The sequence below is a fragment of the Acomys minous genome (assembly GCF_964271855.1).
Source record: "Acomys minous genome assembly, chromosome: 18".
NCBI classification, from domain to species: Eukaryota; Metazoa; Chordata; class Mammalia; order Rodentia; family Muridae; genus Acomys; species Acomys minous.
In genome coordinates this window covers 44749404-44772878 of record NC_140501.1, presented here as the reverse complement: position 1 = coordinate 44772878, position 23475 = coordinate 44749404, and the positions used below count along the sequence as shown (strand labels likewise).

General features: G+C 42.3%; 1 protein-coding gene across 4 annotated transcripts in view; it reads right to left on the bottom strand.

Annotated features, from left to right (window-relative positions):
- LRRC63 (leucine rich repeat containing 63) overlaps nt 1–23475 on the bottom strand; it is a 36400-nt gene that overhangs the window by 9433 nt on the left and 3492 nt on the right. For 3 of the 4 annotated variants that reach the window (XM_084767446.1, XM_084767447.1, XM_084767445.1), the window contains exons 3-8: nt 21358–22044; nt 20842–20889; nt 18754–18914; nt 16546–16644; nt 7386–7522; nt 2520–2603 (exon numbers count right to left, since the gene is read on the bottom strand). In XM_084767446.1, coding sequence (XP_084623572.1) covers nt 2520–2603; nt 7386–7522; nt 16546–16644; nt 18754–18914; nt 20842–20889; nt 21358–22044 — 1216 coding nt within the window. The remainder of the gene's footprint in view (nt 1–2519; nt 2604–7385; nt 7523–16545; nt 16645–18753; nt 18915–20841; nt 20890–21357; nt 22045–23475) is intronic. The other variant, XM_084767448.1, reaches the window with a different exon arrangement.

Genomic DNA, 23475 nt, shown 5'->3' with positions numbered 1-23475 from the left:
ATCCCGAGCCAGCATCAGGCAGCTGGGTGGTCCACAGATGCTGAGGAACTACAGGATGATCTCAGGTGATGACCCTGGTTTAGGTCAGACTCAGCCAAGGACATTTCAGATAGTCTGTACTAAATATTTTGCTCTCAAGCCTCACTGAAGTCTATGCAAGCAAGGGACCGTTTCCAACAATGGTGCAGCAAAGAGACTGCCACATCTGGTGCTTAGAGGCAATTAGTGTGATTGGTCCAAACAAATGGCTGTGATTGTCCCAAATTTCCCTTCTGGGACTGTATTAGCGGGGTGTGCCCAGGCTCAGTGAGTCCTCTGAGAAGACACTCTCCTGTGTTTCCTTCCATGATGTTTGACTCTTAGGCTCGATAAAGGGCTTCCCTTCAGCAAATTTTTCTTGGTTATTTAGTAGCATGGGCTGGATGGGTAAAAAGGAAGTAGTAGAAAGAAACAGGGACTGGCAGTTTCACTCCCAGAGCCCAGCAGAGGATAGCAGATGGAGAGAAATGGCAAGAGGGGCGGAGACCAGAGGTAAATCCAGGAAAAAAGCTGTAAGAAGTCCCACAAGAGAAACCTCAGGCTCTGGTCACCAGCGGTCCAGAGTGATGCCTCAGACCCCAGGCTCAGGGCTGCTGTCACCCTGCTGCTGCTCCAGGGCTGAGAAATCCGGATGCTTGGCCTGCCCAGAAGCTGAAACATCACCCACAGTCAACACCCAAGGAATTCTGACTTCCCAAGCCCACTTAAGCTGGGTGCGGTGGCACATGTCTTTAGTCCCAGCACTTGGGAGGCAGAGGCAGGCGGGGATCGCTGTGAGTTCAAGGCCAGCCTGATCTACAAAGCAAGTCCAGGATGGCCAAGATAACATAGAGAAACCCTATCTCAAAAAAACAAAAGAAAACAATAAAAAGAGCTGTAACATTCAGAAAAGGAAAGGGAACCAGTAACCAATTAGGTGAGCATTGTCTCTCTCTAAAATGGATAAAGTAGGGGTGGGTGGGGGAAAGAGGAGCGTGTGGGGCGGGAGGTAGGCAACAAACAGCATCCTGAACACATCACCAACAAGAAAGAACCAGGTGCAAGGTAAAGTAAATAGAAAAATGAACTGTGTCTATCATTAACAACCACGAATAGGTGGATTCTCCTAGTAAAATATAGATTACCACATGAGACTTTAAAAAAATTGGTAGAAACATTAGAAAACCATAGAAAGACACCATCTTATTTTGTTGAAGATATGATTATGTTGCAAGAAAAACAATCAGACAATGAAACTAATAATGGAATTTGTTACATAGCTCGATTTCTAAAAAATTAGTCTAAAACAGCACATCTCTTCAAGTCTGTATTTACCTTAATCAGATAATATCAGAAATAAAAGACATATTACATATAGAAACATGATTATGAAATATTTGGAGATGGTTGTTACAGAAGTTATGAAGTGAGTCACAAATTCTTAGGAGGGGCATAAAATAGGATTTGAGAGTCTGGAGAGATGGCTCAGCAGTTAAGAGTTCCCATGGCTCTGGTTGAGGATCGGGTTCCATTTCCAGCACCCACGTCAATTGTCTTACAACTGCCTGTAACTCCAGCTCCAGGGATTCAACAGCCTGTACCCACATGCACACAATCTCACATGATGTGTGTGCAGTGCCCTTAGAAGCCAGAAGAGGGCAGCCGATCCTAAAACTGGAGTCTCAGGTGGTTGTGAGCCACCCAATGTGGGTGCTGGAAACTGAACAGCAAGTACTTTTAGCCATTGTGCCATCTCTCTAGCTGCTCATGTAATATATTTTAAAATAAAAGATAAACATTATCAACAAAAACTGTGTATAACTCAAGACTACTGCAATTAATGAGTCAAGCCTGTGTTTGTGTATGCTGTGGCTAATACGTACAAAATAATTTTAAGATTAAGACAATCTTAACGAATTAGTCAAGGGATGGTTACTGAAAAATATCTTCCTTATTCATTATTATTTAAATTCATAATAAAAATAAGACACACATCCAGGCATGGTGTCACATGGCTACAACCCCAGCCTTTAGGATGCAGAGGCAAGCATATCTCTATGACTTGGGGTTGAGGCTGGGTCTACATAGTGAATTTCAGATCAGCCAAGGCTGCAAAGTAAGATCAAATCTGTCTCAAAACAAACTGATGAATTTAGGACTTTTGTTAATCTGTAAAATAATTTGATTCTTTCTATCTATCTATCTATCTATCTATAATGAAATTGAAATGTATAAAAGCCAGATTTAACCACACCAACAAATGAGCAAAAATAGCTTGCTATGCTATTAAAAGGTTATCATATTTTACTTTCAAAAATCATTGTAAATACATCTTGCAGACACTATATACTAGATATTCAAATTACATTAAAAAACAAGTCCCATAGCTCACATTATATTTTGTGACTGAAACAAATGAAAAGACTAAGTTCCTCCTCCTTATTATTACAAGCATCCTTAATGGGACGCCATTTTCTGTGTATCTACTACTTTGAAAATACCTGAGTTTCTGGATGTCATTTGGAATATCACTAATTTCATTGTAGGAAACATCAAGTTCCTCAAGATAATTCAGGCAAAATAACCTTAAATAGAAAGGAAACAGTGAGTTGTAAAAGTGACTATTCATTGTCACTGGGAATTAAAACATTTATAAAGTAAACATTTTCCTAAGACACCGAGAGTTGCATTGACTTCTTTTTGTTACTGGTAGCGTAAGTTCCATGAACACCTCTGAAAACGGCTCTTCTATGTGTAAAGACTGGGCTTGAGATCACTGGAATGGAAGAGCCTCTTCACAGGAGTTAGCTAAGAACTTTTAATCATCTGAAGGGTTTTCTTGGTTTCTATGTTAGTTTCTTGCCTGCATTCTGGGTAGTTGGAAACAGCAGGGCCACGCCCTTCCACAGTTCAGGAGCCACAACCCTAGCACCCAGCTGTTGGAAGGAACTGGCCCTTCTGGAGAACAAGAATCCCATCTTCCTATCTATCTGGTGTCTCACTGAGTAAATCAGAAACAATGAACCCCATTTAATCTAAACTCCTTTTCTTTGAGAACCGGTTGCTGTTGATTAGGAAATGTAAGATAACCCTTTTCAATTCAGTTGTCACCCAACTTCCTTTTCATTCCTGTACAGAAACTGTTGATACTATCTACTCTGTTTTTTTTTTCAACTCAAGATCATATTTTACCTTTTTTTCCCCCTCAGGAACTTCTTCTTTGTCCCCTCCACTAGTGGATCACAGAGATCATCCCCTTTGACTTCCTTCTCCTCACTTATCCCATTATCCCAGCCCCTAATTCCAGGAAGCATTTCCTGGGAACCTACAGGCTAGTCTGCTCAGGGAGCAGGTGGGCCAACTGCCGATCTTTACCTCTTTTTCCAGTCCTCCAAACCTAATTTCTCAGACTCATCCTAGGCTCTGTGGCAGACCACCTGAGGTGGCCTCTCCTCACTCTCTGCAGATCCTGGTGGAGCATCCTGCTTTCCTCCCTCCTGTGCACCTCCCAAGCCCAGCTCCACTCCAAGTGTCAGCTCGCAATTCCTAGAAACACATTTTACCTAGAAACTCCAGTGGCCACATCTATTAGGATCCCAAGAGAATTTCCTACTAGACAAAACACAGCCACCATGCTCTCCTAAAAACCCAAGAGTAAACAAAAACCAAAGGGGGTAGGGAACATTCACCCAGCAAAGGCAAGAACAGATACAAGCACCTAGAATCACAATCTTCCCAAACCCAGACACCTAGACACAGTCAGTGACAGCCAGGGCAGTATGTCTCCCCCTAGAGCCCTGCAAGCCTACCACAACAAGCCGTGAATATTGCAACATAGGTGAAACACAAGAAAAAGACCTTAAAGTAGCCTTTATGAATATATAGAAATCTTTAAAGAAGAAGCAAATAAATTCCTTAAAGAAATATATGACAACACAAACAGTAGAAGGAAATGAATAAAACAGTTCAAGATCTAACTCTAACTGAGGGTAATCCGGAAATGAAAAAATTAAGAACTCAAAAAGGAACCTCAGAGGTGAGCCTCACCAACAGAATACAAGAGATGGAAGACAGAATATCAGGCATTAAGGACAAAAATAGAAGAAATGAATACATTGGCCAAAGAAAATGTTAAATATAAAAAAACTCCTGGTACAAAACATGCAGGAAATCTGGGACACTATGAAAAGGCCAAAGCTAAGAATAATAGGAATAGAGGAAGGAGAAGAAACCCAGGTCAAGGGCATAGGAAATATTTTCAACAAAATCGCAGAAGAAAAATTTCTTAAACTAAAGATGGAGATGTCTATCAAAGTACATGAAGTATACAGGATAATGGACAGACTGGATCAGAAAAGAAAGGCCTTTTAGCACATAATAATCAAAACACCTACATGTACAGAACAAAGAGAGAATATTGAGAGCTTCAAGGGGGAAAAACCTAATAATATATAAAGGCTGGCCTATTAGAAAAATACCTGACTTCTCAATGGAGACTGTAATAGCCAGAAGGTCCTGAACAGATGTTCTATAGATGCTAAGGGACCACAGATGTCAACCTAGGCTACCACACCCAGCTTAAGCTTAAATCACAATAGATGAAGAAAATAAAGACATTCCACGATTAAAACCAAGTTTAAGCAATATTTATATACAAATCCTGTTCTACAAGAGGCCAGGAGGAAAACATTAATCTAAAGGAGTTAACCATACTTGAGAATCAACAAACACTGCTCACTGATGTCTCGCAACATCAATGGTCTTAATTCCCCAATAAAAAGACACAGACTAACAAAACCAATATGAAAGCAGGATCTGCTGTATTCAAGGAACACATCTTAATTAATATGAAGGAGAGACATCACCTCAGGGTAAAGGAATGCAAAAAGATATTCTAAGCAAATGAGCCTGCTGCTGTAGCCATCTTAATATCTGACAAAATAGATTTCAAACCAAAACTAATCAAAAGAGATAGGAAAGGACACTACATACTCATCAAAGGAAAAATTCACCAAGAGGACATCGCAGCTTTTAATATCTACGCACCAAACACAAGAGCACCCAAGTTCATAAAAAAAACCCAAACACTATTACAGCTTAAATCACACACTGACCTTCACACACACTCATAGTGGGCGACTTCAATACCCGACTCTCGCCAATAGACAAGTTATCCAGAAACAATCTAAACAGAGAAATGCTGGATTTAACTAACATTATAAACCAAGTGGTGGACTTAATAGATATTTACAGAACATTCGCACAACTACCAAAAGAGGAACATAAACAACAACCCAGCATCAGGCATTGATCATCAATGGTGTCGGCCTGCAAAACACGCTAGTGCGATGGTGGCACAAAGCACGTGGGAACAACCAACTAGTCTCTGATTTGACTTGAGGCCCAGGCTGGGAGATGATGTCCGCACCCAACACTGCGTGGGTGACCGAGAACCTGAGACTAGACAGCCGAGGAACCTAGGGTAAAACCAAATGCTACTGTCCTAATGAAAGAACAGAGCAATAAAAAGAGTCCTAATGACATCCTGCTATGCTCATAGATCAGGGTCTTGCTTGGACACCATCAGAGAAGCTTCTTCCTGCAGCAGAGGTGAACAAATATGGAGAGCCGCAGCCAGACAATATGTGGAGAGTGAGAGACCTTGGAACACTCAGCCCTAAACAGGATGTCTCCATCACATCCCTCCCCTCGGGGCTCTGGAAACCCACCTGAAGAGGAAGCAGAAAGGATGTAGGAGCCGGAGGGGATGGAAGACACGAAGGAAACAAAGCCTTCTGAATCAACATGAGCCAAGCGCACAGGGACTGAACTCAGAAGGCTGAGGCAGGATGCACAGGGCCTGCATGGGTCATGAGTCTCGCATATGGACTATGGCTTCCAGTTTAGTGCTTTCGTGGGATTCCTGAGTGTGCAAAGGAGTGGGTCTCCTAGTTTCTTGTGCCTTCTCCGACTCTTTTCCTTCTCTTTCTTTTGTTCAATTCCAAAGTGTTAGGTTTTGTTTTATCTCATCTTATATTGTATTGTCACCCCCTAGAAGCCTGCTTTCTAATGAGGCACAGAAAGGGAGTGGATTCAGATGGGAGGTGAGACTAGGAGGGGAAATGAGAATTAGGATATATTATGTGAGAAAAAAATTCTATTTTCAATAAAAGGAGAAAAAGAAAAAGGCCCTCCAATGCTCTGGGTATTTTATCTCTTTGTAGAAAAGTAGGTTCAGGGTAAATGAAAAGGCTTAGAAATAATTGGAAGAACAATTATTTTACAGCTGTTATAAATTATTGTAAATTAATTATAAAAGTATAAAACAATAACTTACAAAACAATCTGCAAGATACTTTCCTTGATTTTTTTTTTCAGTGTTCTTGAAAACAAGAGCACATTGTCTGACCTTCCCGGTGGAAGTTGACATCAAGGCTATGTGTGGCTTGCCAGAAATTCAGCAATGCTGAGCTGGCCTTGGGGAGCACTGTGCCCTCTCAACGGTGGCACGTGGGTCTCCCGTAACCAGAAAGACCCAGCTAGGCACGGGAAAACATAGTGCAAACACTTCATCGTGTTTTTAGAAATTATGACTATTTAAAGTATGTAATTATGATTACAAACCATCTGTTACGAGTTTCTATTTAGGTGATGTGTATGCACATTAATGTATACCAATTATGTGTATATACAAGGTTATGTGCATTCACACTTACACACATGTCACATATGCATATACACACACATGCACACACACCCTTAACCTATTTACATTCAGTCTGTTAAACTCTCAATTGGAAGAAGCCTCTTGTTTTGGTATACTGGTTAAAGTTTAGTTTAAAAGTTTCCTTAATAGTTAAATACTAGCTCATGTGTGAGAAATCCATTCTCAAATGTCAGCATTCTTATTAGCCCTGAAAGGCTCTCAGCCCTTGCGTAGGCCAAGCTCCTTAGAGTGTAGATTAGAACTCCAGGGGCCAGAATGGTCAAATTACCTCCTACAGATCCTCGGGTCATCATTTTCAGCTTTAAACCAAAAGTCTCAAAGTGCCAAACTCCAAGTGCAGCACTTTCTATGCTCAAAAGAACCAGCAGCAGACAGGCACAGGGCTCTCACCTGAACTGCTAGTCTCTAGCTGTGTCTTCATCAGAGGTACGCTGGCTGCCCTCTGTGTAGCTGGAGGGTTATTTTTAATATCATATTAAGAAGCGAATCTGCTAATTCTAACAGAATGAGAATTTTACGTAACCAGAATGCTTCTAGCCACTTTCAAATGGGAAACTGAGGGTTTGGTAGACAATTTATAACTAAAGAAAATAAATACACTCAATTTACTTCTGTGTCTACCTCAGATGATCACTCTTACCCAGCAGGAAGCTCTGTAATAAAATTGAAGGAAATGCAGAAATTCCTGAGGTATTTCAACTGCTGGATTTCAGAAGGAATTTCTCTGATAGGATTATTTCTCAGTTTCAGGACTTGTAGATTTCTAAGACAAAGCACCTGGGGAATAGAAAAGACAGACATTAACGGAATGAAAAGTATACAAACTCTCCTCTGTGTCTTCTGTATAAATGCTTTAAACCAATACAGTAAAATCAGTATAGAAAAACACGCTGGCTCATATCATGTGTCTTGATATTTTTTTTAGAAAAAAAGACCAAGGCAGGGTAACACTGAGTGATAAGTAAGCGGGGGAACCAGGAGACTTGAGTCATGATGGAAGCTATAAACCTCTGTCTTTGTAATTTCAACTGCCATTGTTGTTCCTGTTGTTGTTTTTCGAGACAAGGGTTTTTTTTTTTTTTCCTGTGTAGCCTTGGCTATCCTGGACTCACTTTGTAGACCAGGCTGGACTCGAACTCACAGAGATCCACCTGCCTCTACCTCCCTAAGTGTTGGGATTACAGGCCTGTGCCACCAAGCCCGCTGGTTTTTCCTTTTAAATGATAATTTTATTAATTATTTGAGAATTCCATACAATGAATTTTGAGCATATATATGATCTTTCTCCAATTCCTCCCCAATCCACCCCCATGCCCACCCATGCAACCTCATATGCACTCATCCCTGCCCCCTCCCCCCATCTGCCCCCCCCCCCCCCCCGCTCTGTTTCTGACCACAGTTTGTATGAGACAAGCATTCTTGGCTATGAAGCCTGCCCTGGAGTGTGGTTGACTTACCAGGGGTCACATCGTTAATGAGAACTGCCTTTCCCGCACCAATCACCCCAGTTAGGGCTGGGGCTTTGTGCCCACCTCCCTTCTCCATGCTGAAATTTTGTTTGCCTTGAATTTGCACAGGTCTTTTGCACGCGGTTGTAATTTCTGTGAGTTCATCTATGCACGTGCCCTGCTGTTACTGGGAAACCCATCCCCCACGGGGTCTCTAGCTCTTCTAACTTTTCCACTCCCTCTCCTCTGTGGATCTCTGAGCCTTGGAGTGAGAGGTATACTACAGACCTCTCATTTAGGGCTGAGACCTCAGAGACTCTTATTCACTGCGCCCAACCAGTTGAGGAGAATCTCTGTGCTATTTGCCGTGTCTTCAGCAAGAAGAAACTTCTCTGATAAGAGCTGAAAGGTGCAGTGACTTGAATTCAAGCTCAGATTCCATCTAGTCTTGGTAGGTAGACTGGCTGAGAGTAGGGAGGGCCTGGTTTTTCTTTCCTGAGTGTGTGAATGTGTGGTGGAAAAGCCAATCTGGGATGGGTTGGTGGCGGCGGAGGGGGGTGTGTGTTCCTATTTTCTGAGGATTTGAGGAATAGGGAGGGAGAAGAAGAGAGGGGGACCAAGAGGAAAAGGGGGGGGGGAGGCTACGATCCAGATGTAAAAAGGTTAAGGAAACTGGCTGCTCACAGCCACTATGTGGTTGCTGGGACTTGAACTCAGGCCCTTTGGAAGGGCTATGATAAGATCTGGTCCCCTTTTCTGGCATGCAGATGTACATGTAGGCAGAACATCGTATACATAATAAATAAATCTTTTTAAAAAATTGACAGTGAAAGTGTAAAACCCTAAGCTCCTTGACTTCAGAATGGCCCTTCTAACTAACTGTCCAGGAGTTCACTGTGATGCTTAGAGTTTGAAAGGCTTCCTTAAATGAGCTATGCGGTACTTTAACTTATGAATTAACTAGAATAAAATGAACTAAAAGAACAAAGTCCTCAAAACAAGGGGTTGGGGATAATATGATTATATGCCGAGACAGTGAAACTACTGTACTCACATGGTCATGACTGAAGAATTATCCTTGCAAGGCCGGAGAGACAGCTCAGAGGTGAAAAGCTCTTAATGCCCATGAAGAAGACTAGAATCCTGATCCTTGCACCTGGGTTTGGTGGCTCACAGGTGCCTGTGTCTCCAGGGGATCCAATGTCCTCTCCTGGCCTTCATGGGTACCCACACACATGTGCACATAGCACACACATGCACGCACTCCCACACTTGAGAGGGAGCCCACAAGACACCAAAGTCCAATGAGTGTCACTGGGGTCACTTGCAGGAATATGGGTGGTGGGTTATTTACAGGAGGAGAAATGGCTCAGAGACAACTGCATCAGCATGGGCGGCAGCTCACAAAACTGGGAACCTGGAGCACACCGCACAACCTGCAGGCAGCTCAGCAGGCTGGAGAGTGTCCCAAGGGCCTCAGTCTAAGCCTCCAGGCAGCTCAGCCAGCCTCTGCTTCTACCAGGCAGCTGGGCGAGCTCAGAGTCGTCTTCTCAGCTTTGTTCCTTTGATGGGGACTCTCAGCAGTCTTTGCTGCTTACTCTTGGGGAAGGGGGCAGGTAGTGAGTCTGGTCAGTTTCAGGGACTTCCTGACATCATGTTTGTTTTCATTTTTCTTTCTGTTTTAAGGGCTCCCCTGCAGGATGGAATGGTTCAGTCTTAGAAAAAGTCTTTTTTTTTTTTTAATTAACTCATGTTTTCATATAAGATCATCCAGCAAAGATGAAGGAGGAAGAAATATCTCCTGAGCAGGATTCACCCTACTAGCTCATCATGCCTGTGAGGTGTCACACTCAGATTACGTCACTGCAATCTCATAATAATTTCTTGTCCTCCGTTAAGGTCTCTTCAGGCTTCCTGTAAGTCCTGTAGAAGGCTGCTGCTGGCAGGAGCTTTTCCTCCCCCTCCTATCTTCATTCCCCGTGGACTCTTCCACTTGGTACAAACCTAAGGCCCCCCTAGCTCTTTCCCACAGCTTCTCTCAGACTTACTTCTTAGTCAGTCTCCATTCCCTTCTGCCCCCCACACACTGACCCACAGAAGCACTCTCTACCAGGGAGCCCACAGCCATCACCCTTGCCTAGGATCCAGAGACAGGAACAGCAACCAAAGAAGAGAACACCCACACAACAAAGACAAGACGTCAACTCTCTCCACATATACAGTACAGTACTTGAAGTCTTAGCTTGAGCAATAGGACAACTGGAGGGGATCAAGGGAATACAAATAGTAAAGGAAGAAGTCAAACACATTATTTATGGACGATATGGTTTTACACATGGAAGGCCATAAGAACTCTACCAGGAAGCTCCTGTGGCTGTTAAACACTTTCAGTAAAGCACAAAATTAAAACACAAAAGCCAGTAGTTTTTCTATATACACGTGAAAAACTGAGAAAGAAGTCGGGGAAATAGTACCTTTCAAAACAGACTCAAAAAATTTCCTGGGATGACTCCAAGCCAGCAAGTAAAAGACTTTTATGGTAAAAACTTTATGACATTGAAGTAAGAAATTAAATAAGACTTCAGGAGATGGAAAGATTTCCCATGCTCATGAATTGGTAGCATTAACTTTATGAAAATGGCCATCTTACCAAAAGAAATCTACAGATTCAAGTCAATCCCCATCAGAATTCCAACACAATTCTTCATAGAAACTTAAAACCAATCTTCAGCTTCACATGGAAACACAAAAAAATCCAGGATAGCTAAAAACAACTCTGAATAATAAAAGGATTGTTGGCGGTATCCCCGTCCCAGATTTCAAGTCGTACTAACAGAACTATAGTGATGGAAACAGCATGGTGTTGGGATAAAAACAGACACATTGACTAAGGGAAGTGAGTTGACTGCCCAGACATAAATCCACACACCTATGGACACTGATTTTTGACAAAGGAACAATAAAACACACTGGAGAAATGACAGCATCCTTTACAAAGAGAGCTGGTCACACTGGATGGCTGCAAATAAAAGAATGCAAATAGATCCGTGTCTATCACTCTGCCCAAAACACAACTCCAAATGGACCAAGGACTATCTTTGAGACCAGATGTCCTAAATCTGTAGGATGAGAAAGTACAGAATAGACATAGGCACAGGGAAGGACTTTTTGAACTGGCCACTGATAGAATATAGTTAAGACCACAAATTAATAAATGGGACCTCATGAAGCTGAGCAGCTTCTGTATGGCAAAGGACGCCATCATTGGGACAAAGCAGAAATCTGTAGAATAGGAAAAGTTCCTCACTAATTATACATCTGATAGAGTGTTAGTATCTACAATATATAAAGAACTAAAAAAAAAAAAAAGTGAACATCAAGAAAACAAACAACCCAATTAAAACGGTGAACAGAACTAAGAGTTCTCAAAAGATGAAATGCAAATGGCTGAGAAACATTTAAAGAAATGTTCAACAACCTGCGCCATCAAGGAAATGCAAGTTAAGACTACTTTGAGATTTCATCTTATACCAGTCAGAATGGCAAAGATAAAAATGACAGCCCATGATGGTAAGGATGTAGAGTAAGGGGAACACTCATCCATTGCTGGTGGGAATACAAACTTGCACAGTCACAATGGAAATCAGTGTGGTTGGTCGCCAACAAGCTGGGAACAGGTCTACCTCCAGATCCAGCTATGCCACTCCTGGCATATATCCAAAAGACTACATCCTACGCCTGATGCTCGCTCACCCATGTGCCTTGCTGCTCTAGTCATAAGAGCCATGTATCGGAAAAAAACCTAGATGTCTATCAACTGATGAGTGAATAATGAAAATGTGGCACATCTACACAGTGGAATATTATTCAACTGTTAAGAAAATGAATTTATAAAATTTGCAGGTAAGCTGGACGTGGTGGCGCACGTCTTTAATCCCAGCACTCGGGAGGCAGAGGCAGGTGGATCACTGAGTTTGAGGCCAGCCTGGTTTATGAAATGAGTCCAGGACAGCCAAGGCTACACAGAGAAACCCTATCTCAAAAAACAACAACAACAACAACAACAACAACAACAAACAAACAAACAACGCCCCCCCAAAAAACCCAAAACCAAACCAAAAAAAGCAGGTAAATGGACAGAATTAGAGAAAAAAAAATTTTGAATGAGGTAATCCAGAGCCAAAAAGATAAATATGTTTTCTTTAATAGGTAAACATTAGCTTTTGAAGTCTTTGATATGGATGCTACAATCCAAATAACCACAGAAGTTCAGTACCTAGTGAGGGCCTAGTGGAAAGGAGAGGACACCCCATGGGAAGGAAAACAGAATATAGTATGGAGACACAAAGGGGAAACGAGAATAGGAGGATTAAATATGAAGAGCGGTGAAGAGAAATGTTATGCAGGAATACGGGGAGGTACAACTAACACTAAAGGTCATTTGAAAAACCATATAAAAACTTATTTCTGCAGAAGCTTCCTATAGACACACACACACATTACACAACACATACACACCCATATACACACACACATATATACACACATGCACACATATACACATATATATACACACAAACACACCCATATAGACATACACACACACACACACATACACACACATATATATACACACCCATATACATAGACACACACACATACACACACATACATTTATACACACACATATATATACACAAGCACATATACACACACATAAACACACATATATATATATACACACACACACACCCCATATACACATACACACATGCACACATATACATATACATACACATATAGATACACATATACACACACATACACATATGCACACACATATACACACACATACACACACACATATATATACATACACACACACACGCACACATATATAGAAGAAATATAAATGGAGTCATCAAATAATGGGGGAGACAATACCCAAACATCTTATGCCACCAAGTAAAACTTTCAGTGCCAGGACTGGGTTATGTCTTTTGAGTCAGTAGCAAATGGGACCCCATAGATACCTCCCAAACGTCACAGGTTATTTACAATAGTACCACGTACTTTCCACGGCCTAATGATAAGGTCCTATTGCTGAAGACAATGTTTACTTATTTTTGTGGATCGTGGAGAAGTCAAGCTGGTGGCTAAGTAGACGCTTCACCGCTACTGACTAATGTTCATGGTGCTGGAAGGTACTCTGCCATCTACCAGAGGAAAAAGGTAATCATCAATGCAGCTACAGACTGTGGCTGCCTGCCTGCCTGCAAGACATACTGGTGTAATAGCGGCACAATGCTATGGAAGGAACCAGCCACTTGCTGTTTGGATTCAAGGTCTACTCCATGAAATGAAATACACACATGACACCGCTGACCTATCCAAGGACCTGAGATTAGACAGGCTATGGGCCCAGGGAAAATCAAATACTACTATTATGCTACAGGAACATAGCAATAAAATGACTCCTGATCCATGGCTCCCTCTGTAAGTGAGACTTTTGGTTACTTAAAAAACCCAGTTAGGTGATTATGTTTTTGTTTTAATCCCAGGTATGGGATATGGGGCTGCTTCAGATTGTCCACAGCAGCTAACTACAATGTCTCCCGTGCTCAGGCAGGGGGTGTGATTTTTTTTCCAGATGCAGACAGGTTACTTCTGGGACTTCTTAAGAGGGTATAGATGGGAGAGCCCTGAGCGGGCCTGTGACAGCTGTTTCTCCCCCTGCTGCTGCTCTCACTACTGCTGGTCCTTGCTTCTGTTGCTGCATTTGCTGTTGCTGGGTTACTAGATTTCTGGATTGATGGTTTGATGGATTGCTGGATATTCTGACAAAGATTGGAGTTGCCCCTAGGAACCTGGTAACACTGATCACCAGGAAGTGGCTTAAAAATGTCTACATCCCCTTTCCCTTCTGACCTTTTTTTTCTCACCTACCTAGTGTTGGCGGGGTGTGGGATTGGAAGAAATTGGAGTGGAAAAGGGTGGTAGATGTAAGAATGCAAAAATGAAATGTCTTTAAAAACACACCTACATCCCTCAACTATCATCAGAGAGATTTCTTCTTGCTGTAGATGAGAACTGTCAGAGACCCACAACTGGACAACGCACAGAGAGTGAGAGACTTTGGAGCACTCAGCCTGAAAATGGTACGTCTTCCATCAAACCCTACCGCTCAAGGCTCATGGATCTATGCAGAAGAGGAGGTGGGAAGACTGTAAGACCCAGAGACGCCAGATGGCTCCAAGGACACAGTATCTTCCAGACGGAGCAGGGCTGATGCACATATGAACTCACGGAAACTGGCTGCCTGCACCAGACCTGTACGGGTTCAAGCCAGGCAGGGTCCCAGCACGAAGGTGAGGAAGTGGGAACAGGCTCCAAACCTTAACCAAGAGGCCATCTGAAACTGATAACTGCTAGCAAAGGAAAAAGTAGTCTAGTTTTATCCAAGGCACACTAACACACTTCAGGGTAGGCCCCATGCCTAGGAACACTTTGGCAACACACACAAAAACCCTCAATGGTATTTAGTAGAGGGTTTTTGTCTTTTTGGTCTTTTGCTTGTGTATTTTGTTTTTCATTTTGAGGTGTGTGTGTGTGTGTGTGTGTGTGTGTGTGTGTGTGTGTGTGTGTGTGTTAAAGTCTATTTTGCCTGTATCACTGTGGCCATTCTAGTTTTCTCCTGGGTACTATTTGACGCTATTTCTTTTCTTGTGTTTTCACTTTCTGTCCATAGCTTTCAGGTGCCTGAAGTTTTTAAACTTAGTGTAAACTGTGCAAATTAATGGGTTTTATTATGTTTTAATACGTGTATGTAATGTACTTCAATCATGGGCACACCCCTTTGCTGTCCTCTTTTGTTCCCTCTCACTGCTTACTTTTTCTTAAGTAACCCCTCCCCTGGACTCATGTTTTCTTAAAATAACCCCATATCTCAGCTGCAGCTAGACAGCACGGATCTGCCTCTTAACACTGTGTTATTATGTCATGACTTCACCCTTTTATTTGTCCCTTCCATTTTCCAGTGGATGGACAGCGCAGATCCGCACTTTAGCCTCACATCCTTACACCGCAAGCACACCACCCTTGTCTTTGTGCGTTCTGCTTCCAGTGGATAGACAGGTTTTTTGGCAAACAGTCCTTAGCCGTGTTGTCTCAGGAGGAAGATAATTGTGAAGAACCAAGTCCCATGTGTTTCTCAGAAGGCCTTGTCAGTATGGCTCTACTAAGTTAACAGACCCAGTGCTGTGAACTAGAAGTGAAAATTGATTCTTGTGAAAATAAGACGCTTTATAGCGCCCTGTTCTGTCCACTTGCATGCTTCCTCATAGCTCTTTTCAGCATAGACTATATGATACACAGTGGTGTGTATGTATGTATGCATGCATGCATGCTCTCATTCTGCGGAAGAATAAGATCCATGAAGCGGGCATGTTGCCAGGACTGTTGCAAACAATGTTTTTGATACTGAATATTTGAAACAGAGTGCCAATTTTCTTAAAAAAAAAAAAAGTTCACTAAAGGCCAGTCCTCTGAAAATCATTTCACAGAACCTATTATCCAGTGATCATCAAAATGCTGAATAAGACATTCTATCTTAATCGCTCATAATGACTCACTTATTTTAGAAAGAATATCAAATTAACTCCCCCTATGTCTGGCTGTCCTAATGAGCTGCTGACAGCTATAACTTGTTACAGTGTCATGTGGCCACTAACACTTTTGAAATATGATATTTATTACTTCTTTGAGGATTTCATATATACATGAAATATATTTTAACCATACTCACTCCTGTCCCTCCCTCTAACTCTGGACCCACTCCCCCAACTTAAACCACGGTCTCTTGGTTTAAGTAGCCCATCCTTACACTAATTTGCACTGCCCATGTGGCCATGGTCCTAACGCCATCCTCTGCAGCCCCTCGCTCAACAGCCATCAACTGCCCATAGCCACCTCAGGGAGGAGTGGGGGCTTCTGAGCCCCTTCCTCATCCACACCAGAATGTTGCCTGGCTTGACATTGTGCAGCTCTTGTGCGGACAGCTACAGCTGCTAAGAGTTCACATCTGAAGTGACCCCGTCATTTGTAGACAAACCTATTTGCCCCACAGCCATGAGAACATATTTGAGAGTTTGGTGTAACACTGCTCTTGGGGCTGATGGCGCTGAACTTCTAAATCGAAACGTGCTACACTTTCTTCACTTCTAATAAGTAAGGCCTTTTTAGATGCAGTTCAATATGTATTTATTTTATAAGACTTCAGGATATCTTAAGATGTCTACTTTTATTTACAATAGTAAATTATAGCAATATAGGCAGTAAAAAAAGTGGACTCACTTCCATAGGAAATTGGCTGAGGTTATTGAATGATAAATTAAGGTATAGCAATTGAACAGCCAAAGTTGTTAAGTCTGGACAGTGCTGAAGAAAGAATCCCTAAAGAAGAGTAACAACAAATTAAAACATTACTTATTAACAGCAAGTTCTCTCTGTATTGTACAATGTTTAATTTTCTAATAGTAATACTACAACCTCACCAACAGGACGCACTGTCAAAAACTTTCTGATCTGTTAAGAGGAAAATTACAACTTACATAGTTATAAATCATATTGGTTTTTGCCTTTTTTCTGATGTGTGTGTGTGTGTGTGTATGTGTGTGTGTGTATGTGTGTGTGTGTGTGTGTGTGTGTGTGTGTGTGTTTAGGCATGTGTTCCCCAGGACATATGTGGCAGTCAAAGGACAACCTTGGACATCAATCTCTGCCTTCCACCTTGAAGTAAGGTCTATTTGTGTCACATCTCTCACAGGAGGCTAGTGGGCCATGAGCCTCTGAGGATTCTCCTGCTTCCTCCCAGGATCACATGGTTCATACTCATGCTATCATGCCTAGCTTTATGTGAGTTGTAGGGATTTGAACTCAGGTCCTTAGGCTTGAATGCAGGTGCTTTATCCACTAAGCCATCTCTTTAGCCTGTGTTGTTTTTATTTTAAGAGATGATAACCACGTTTTAATTTTTCTATGGGTAATTAGTTTTCGTGAACTCCCTCCCTAGTTTCTTTTTCTGATGCATAGAAACACAGTCTGCGTTTTTGTATGTTAATCTTATTGACTGTCATGTTGCTGAACTTATTTATTAGCTCTAGATCCTCTGTTAGTGCTGATTATGACTCTAAAGGCCATAATCCCAAACACTGAAATCTCCAAAGATCACATGACAATCCTAAAATATTAACATCCTCTTGAAAGCCTCAAAACTAATTCCCATGGGGGGGGAAAAGGAAAAGCTGTATAGCAGAGACAAAAAAGCCAAGTTCTCAGCGGGGGGAGGGGGCTGGTGTATGCATGTGAATACTCATGCTGGGTTGTTGCTAATTTACTCAATTATTTACTACTTCTGCCTGTTTACACAAGACATGGTCTTCAGCTGAGATTGAAAAGAACCTGACTAGCGATCTGAAACCAGGATGCTTTACTGGTGAAATGTCTCTCCAGGGCTACAGAATGCATTACATGGTCAACTAGAGCTATTTCTGAGTAAGGATAAAATCAATTCATTTACTGACATGAAAAAAAGTGCATATTTCACTCTGGCTAATAGGCGATAGCTTTAGAACTCATTAATATTCTCTCTCCCTCTCCTTCCCCTTTCCTTTTCTTTCTTAAAAAAACTCAAATAAAAATATACATGCATATACATATAAAATATATGTATATACATACACATACATTATATATATATATATATATATATATATATATATATATATATATATATATATATATTTCTGGGAAACTGGGGATGTAGCCCATTTTGCTAAAGTGCTTGCTCGACATGCACAGAGCCCTGGATTCCCGTCCCAGCACCATGTAAGTGGAGCGTGGTGGGACATATGTATAATTCCAGCACTCGGGAGGTAGAGGCATGAAGATCAAAAGTCATCCTCAGCTACAGGGTCAGTTCAGGAGACCCCGTTTCAAACAAGCAAACAACAAGCCAATAGTTCTGTGCATGTACAACTCTGGTGACCTACCTCGAGGTCCTGTGCAAGTTACTTTCCTGCAACCTCCATGTTTGCATCTGTAAAAATGCCTACTTCCCAGAATGTACGTTGTAGGAGGAGCCCAGGCTTGGAACCCAGTGTGTGGTTAATAAATAACAACCGTTATGACTCTGATTTGTCTGCTGGGCAGCGCCAGTGCTCATGGCAAACCAGCCTCACACTAGACTTGACACAATCTCTAAAGCTCCTGGTTATTTAGAACTATGAGCAACTTCAATCCTCCTTAACAGGCTAAATGATGAAATAAAAAAAAAAAGTATAATTCCTCTGGATCTCAGCATCCTTTTGAGCTTTATTGGTGAACCAAAGACAAACTTAGACAGGCAAGTTTAGAGGTATCATGTGCACATGTTCCTGGGAAGTCTCTGCTGCAGTAGGAAAGGCTTCTTCAAGCCAACAGAAACTAACCTAGATTGGGAAACTGAAGGCAGAGATAATTGATAATACCAGAGGGCATTACTGTTAAAGAGTTCTAGCATACCTTAAGATTAAGCGCGTTTCTTCCATATATTTGGCAGTTGATTATGGCCAGGGTGGTCATCGCCATTACTGTTTCATAGCGCGTTGCTGCGGTAGTCTTAAAGCCTTCCCCTTGTAAAACATGGGCATCTGGGTCTATTTTTCTTGCGCTCCTAATTACAGCTAAAACAAATCAAAACAAAGCTTCGGTCTACTATTTGCTTTTGCATAATGGCGAAGCGACGTGGACGCTCACACAAGAACGAGTCAGAAAGGGACGAGGTGTCCAGATCCTCTGGAACCAACTCCCCAGATCCTTCATCCACCCAGTCTGGACTGGTCTGTGTGCCACATGGGGTGTCTTGCTTGTTGCGAAGCTGTCTTTCCAAAATTAAACTGTATGTTCACTGCTAGACTCTGCCTGGAAACTTAGATGAAATCTCTGCCTTTTGTTGCTGTGCTTAATAAAGATAACTGAAAAATGCTCCACCATAAACTAAGTGAACAACCTTTTGGTTGACAAGATTGATAATGGGCATTGTAAGAGCATAGCTCCAATGTCACCTCCCCAGGGACAACTTCACTTACTCCCTAAGATCACCCTTAGGCTTCAAGGGCTATGGGAGTTAACTCTTCCCTCAGTGTGTCTACTCCATACAGAGAAGGAAGAAATCAGGAAACCAGTCAGCGGTTAGCCAGACAGAGACCATCTACACTTAAATTTACTTTATCATGGCCTTTAGGGGTATTAGCTTGCATGAGATATGGTCTATACAAGAGTATTTCAAATTGCAATTAGAAAATATTTTGAAATTCTATGAAATGTTTTTTAAATCTGGAACTATATGACTTGCAGACCACCCCCCCACACACACACACACGATTTTTTGTTGTTGGTGTTCTTGTTTCTGGAGGTTATGTAGACCAGGTTGGCTTTGAACCCATAGAGATCTGCTTGTCTCTGTCTTCTGAGTACCGGAATTAAAGGTATGTGGTCTTATGCTCAGCTTTATCAGAAACACATTTTACAGTGTCTATAGTTGCTTCAGTAAAAGAAATGAAGCTTCCAGAAGACCCACAATGAACATGTTCAGTTTTGGATTTCATGTGCTCAGTTTTGGATTTCTTATACAGACTGTACTCACTCGGAATCCATTAAAGGAAAATGGAATCACAAGCTTTAGAAATGTGTATAATGCAATGTGGAGAAATCTGGTCACAGGAGGAGGGAGAAAGTCAGGAGGGCAGGAGGGAGAGTTAAGACCCAAGACTGCAGCTTGCTCCCAGCTCACCCACCCTGCTATTCCCTACGTTTCCCTAGGTGTGGAGGTTGGGGCCGCCTGCCTTGGTTCCTTCCTAATGCCTTGGGCAGCTGTCTGATACACATTTTGGTAGATTTAACTGTTGACTTTGGCAACAACATTGGTCAAATAGAAGTTACTCCATAATGGACGGGACCAGAACTGTTTGTTTAAAATTTGTCAGATAACTCTAATACTATTTCTGTTACTTTTCATTCAGTTTGTTTTTGTTTGCTTGATAATTATAAATTATCTGCCACATACTATGTGTATCAGATCATAGGTAGACATAATGGGAAGGCCAAAATAGGGTAACTTTTTAGATGGTCTCTTTTAGCCCAGCCTGGCATGGAACTTACTATGTAGCCTAGGCTGCCCTTGAACTTTCAATCTTCCTGCCTCCACCTCCTAAGTGATGAGATGACCAGTGTCTGCCACCATCTCTGGCCATAGAATAATGTGATCTTTCCCTAACGGTGGTTCTCATTTGTTTTTGCTAGATGGCTAAGGGCCCAGGCATTTAGAATGGGGCCTGGGATGTGGTGAGAGTTGGCACTTATAAGTGCATGCCCATCAGCCCTACCTAGGACTAAGAACACACCAGCTTTTATACTCTCAACACCAGTACAACATCTGGCCCACTGTCAATGTATTAAAAAAATAACTGCTAAGTGAATGGCTTAAGGGACTAGAAATGAGTTAGGACAGATGTGTGCATTGCACACTTACACAGACAAAATCACAAACACTTGTAGTGAGAGAGAATCATCTTATAATTTCTCCAAGAATGTTATAGACCCAGCACTTACTATCAGGTGGCCTCTGGACTTCTACCTTTCCACACTCTGCGGCATTTTCTAAATAAAGAGGGGGAGGGGGGAAAGGACAACTTTCAGGTACCTTTGAGGTGATTTCACGATAATTATTCATTATTTGATGGACTGTGAGGCACCTGCCTGCACCCCGTCTCCTTCAAGAGTCCTCTAGGACACCCTCCATATAGCTGTTGATCCTCACTTGGGTGACGTTAGGTCCCACTTAGTGTTCTACTACCTCTCGCTGATCTCTTTCTAGGTTTTCTCAACTTCCTGATCAGCTTTCCTCAGTACTACCTGGATACAGTAGTCACGTTGGCATCGGTACCTCTGTGATGTCAAGATGTCCGTCATCGCTCCCAGGCTGAGGCACTAAATGTCAAATTTAAAAGGTGGTTCTTTCTTTCTACCCTGAAAGCCCAAAGGGAGCCACCCATCTCCTTGTATTTCTTCTCTTCCCTTTGTTCTGATTGGCCCCACCACTGAAGACTATGGTTGAATTTTATTTACCTATTGCAGTCTGTCTCGGAGGTTTTCTCGGTAAAGCCGGCTTTGGCAGAGAACGGGCCTCCGGGAGAGAAGCGACGTTCATCACCACTTTACTTACTGGTGCCTTGGGGCGGTGTGCTGGTCGTTCAGCCCACTGTGGTTCTGGTACTACAGATGTAGTGCTAGGTATAGGGCTGATGAGGACTTTGTCAACATCTCTCTGAAAAGGGAGCTCCTGACCAAAGTCTGGAGTCTTCAGTACACGGCGAGACTCTGTGCTTCTTTTATTGAGTTTAGAAATTATAAACCTAGAGAAAGAAGTGGGTAAAGGTTTGGAAACCTGGTTGGCAAGAATTAAAGAATTGCTAGCCGGCTCATCAGTGAAAAAACCATCTATTTTGTCTCTCCTGGACTTTCCGGCTCTTCTTATTTGGCCTAGTTGGTTCTTAAAAACTCGAGTAGATGCTGACACACAACTTGGAATAAACATGGACCCAGTAGCACTGTGTGGGATCTTCCAGCGGATAGGGCGAGCCCTGTGGGAGTGTCGGAAAATGCTGATCACTCTTTCCGGTGCCTCTTGGCCACGTCCCAGTGAGATGCTTTGAACGCTGACAGGTCTTTGTGACTGAGAAACACCTTGACCGCTTTTCACCAAAGCGCTTTCACCTTGAGATTCCCCTGTGTGAGACTGCTCACGAACGGCAGCTAAAGAGGAGAAAGGGGGAGGAGGGCCATTAATTAAATTAGCTGTCCAAACAAAGCTGGTAAAGGCTGAGCATTTGTTTCTGATTTCCTGCCCACGCCTTGCTCACCTTCTAAAAACAGACCTGTTTAGCTACCAGCATCTCTGTCAAGCTGATGGGCCATACGCTTTGAGCAACCAACTGAGAAGTAAAACAGCCAAACAACTTAAAAAGGACCGAGAACGACTCTTGGAAGAACACAAGCCGTGGAGAAAGGTACAAGACATAGAGATTTGGGGCAGTTGTCACTAAAACTCTAGCAATATCAATGGAGAGAGTGATTTTTTTCATGAAATGGCTCTTTCATCATTAGCTTTCCCCATCTGTCAAGACCAACATTTCTTTTTAATGCCAAATGAAAATACAAAAGCGGTCTTTCAGACATAGGGACCCACTGATATTGACTAGAAGACACCACATGTTTATCTCTCCACTAAGAACTCTTTTCTCTCTTAGGCCCAGAAATCCCTGGAGTCTGCATTCTTGGGTCCCTCACGCCACCAGATGTATCTCTACTTTCCTGTGGGGCAGATTGTCAAGGGGCATCTTTCTGTTGCCTTAACTGGGGCAATGGACAGTGATGAGCGTCACGCTGCAGTGAGGAGGGGACAGAACTTCAGCGGGAAGGCACTCAAGTGCTCTAAGCCGCAACTCTACTACTTGGTCTCTGACACGCGAGCAGAGCCGGGCTCAGAGAGAACGGGACTGTGGGCAGCACTGTCTATCACCTTAAGCCTGGTCCCTTAGTCTCCTTCCTCTTTTGGTAGCTGAAGAGGGGCATGACATTTTCCACATCAAACCATGTGAGGGGGACTTGTCTGCTGAAGGGGAAACTGTCATCTTCCTAACACCTAAGGACTTCCTCTGCTGATAAAAGAACAGCAAGAAACAGCATCCTTAACTGTATCATTTCACGATGATCTTAGTTTTTCTAACGCACTACACATAGTCTTACTTTTCCAGTACTTTCTTCTGTTCTCAAAAGCCACACTGTCTCCTTTCTTATCCCACTTTAAGTCAAGGTTTGGCTCAAGTCTTGCTCCTACCCCAGCGCCTTCTTGTATCTGTTAACTACATCTGCCTGCACACATCGTGTGTCCAATGCCGCTTTGTCCTGTCCGTTCACACTTTCATTTTGTGTGAAGATCTCTATTAGTGGCCAACTGAAAGGTGACGAAAAGCAGCGACAAGTTCTGTATGATGAACAGTATGCTCCAATTTTGGCTATTTAAAGGTTTTTGTTGTCTTTAACATTTATTTTATAAATCATATTTACAGTCTATATAATATAAGTTGAGCCACTGTATCTGTTCATTCACTGAGCAAATATCTCAAATATCCACTATGAACAAAACACTCTGAACTGGTATTAGCCAGGGTCATAGCCTCTCCA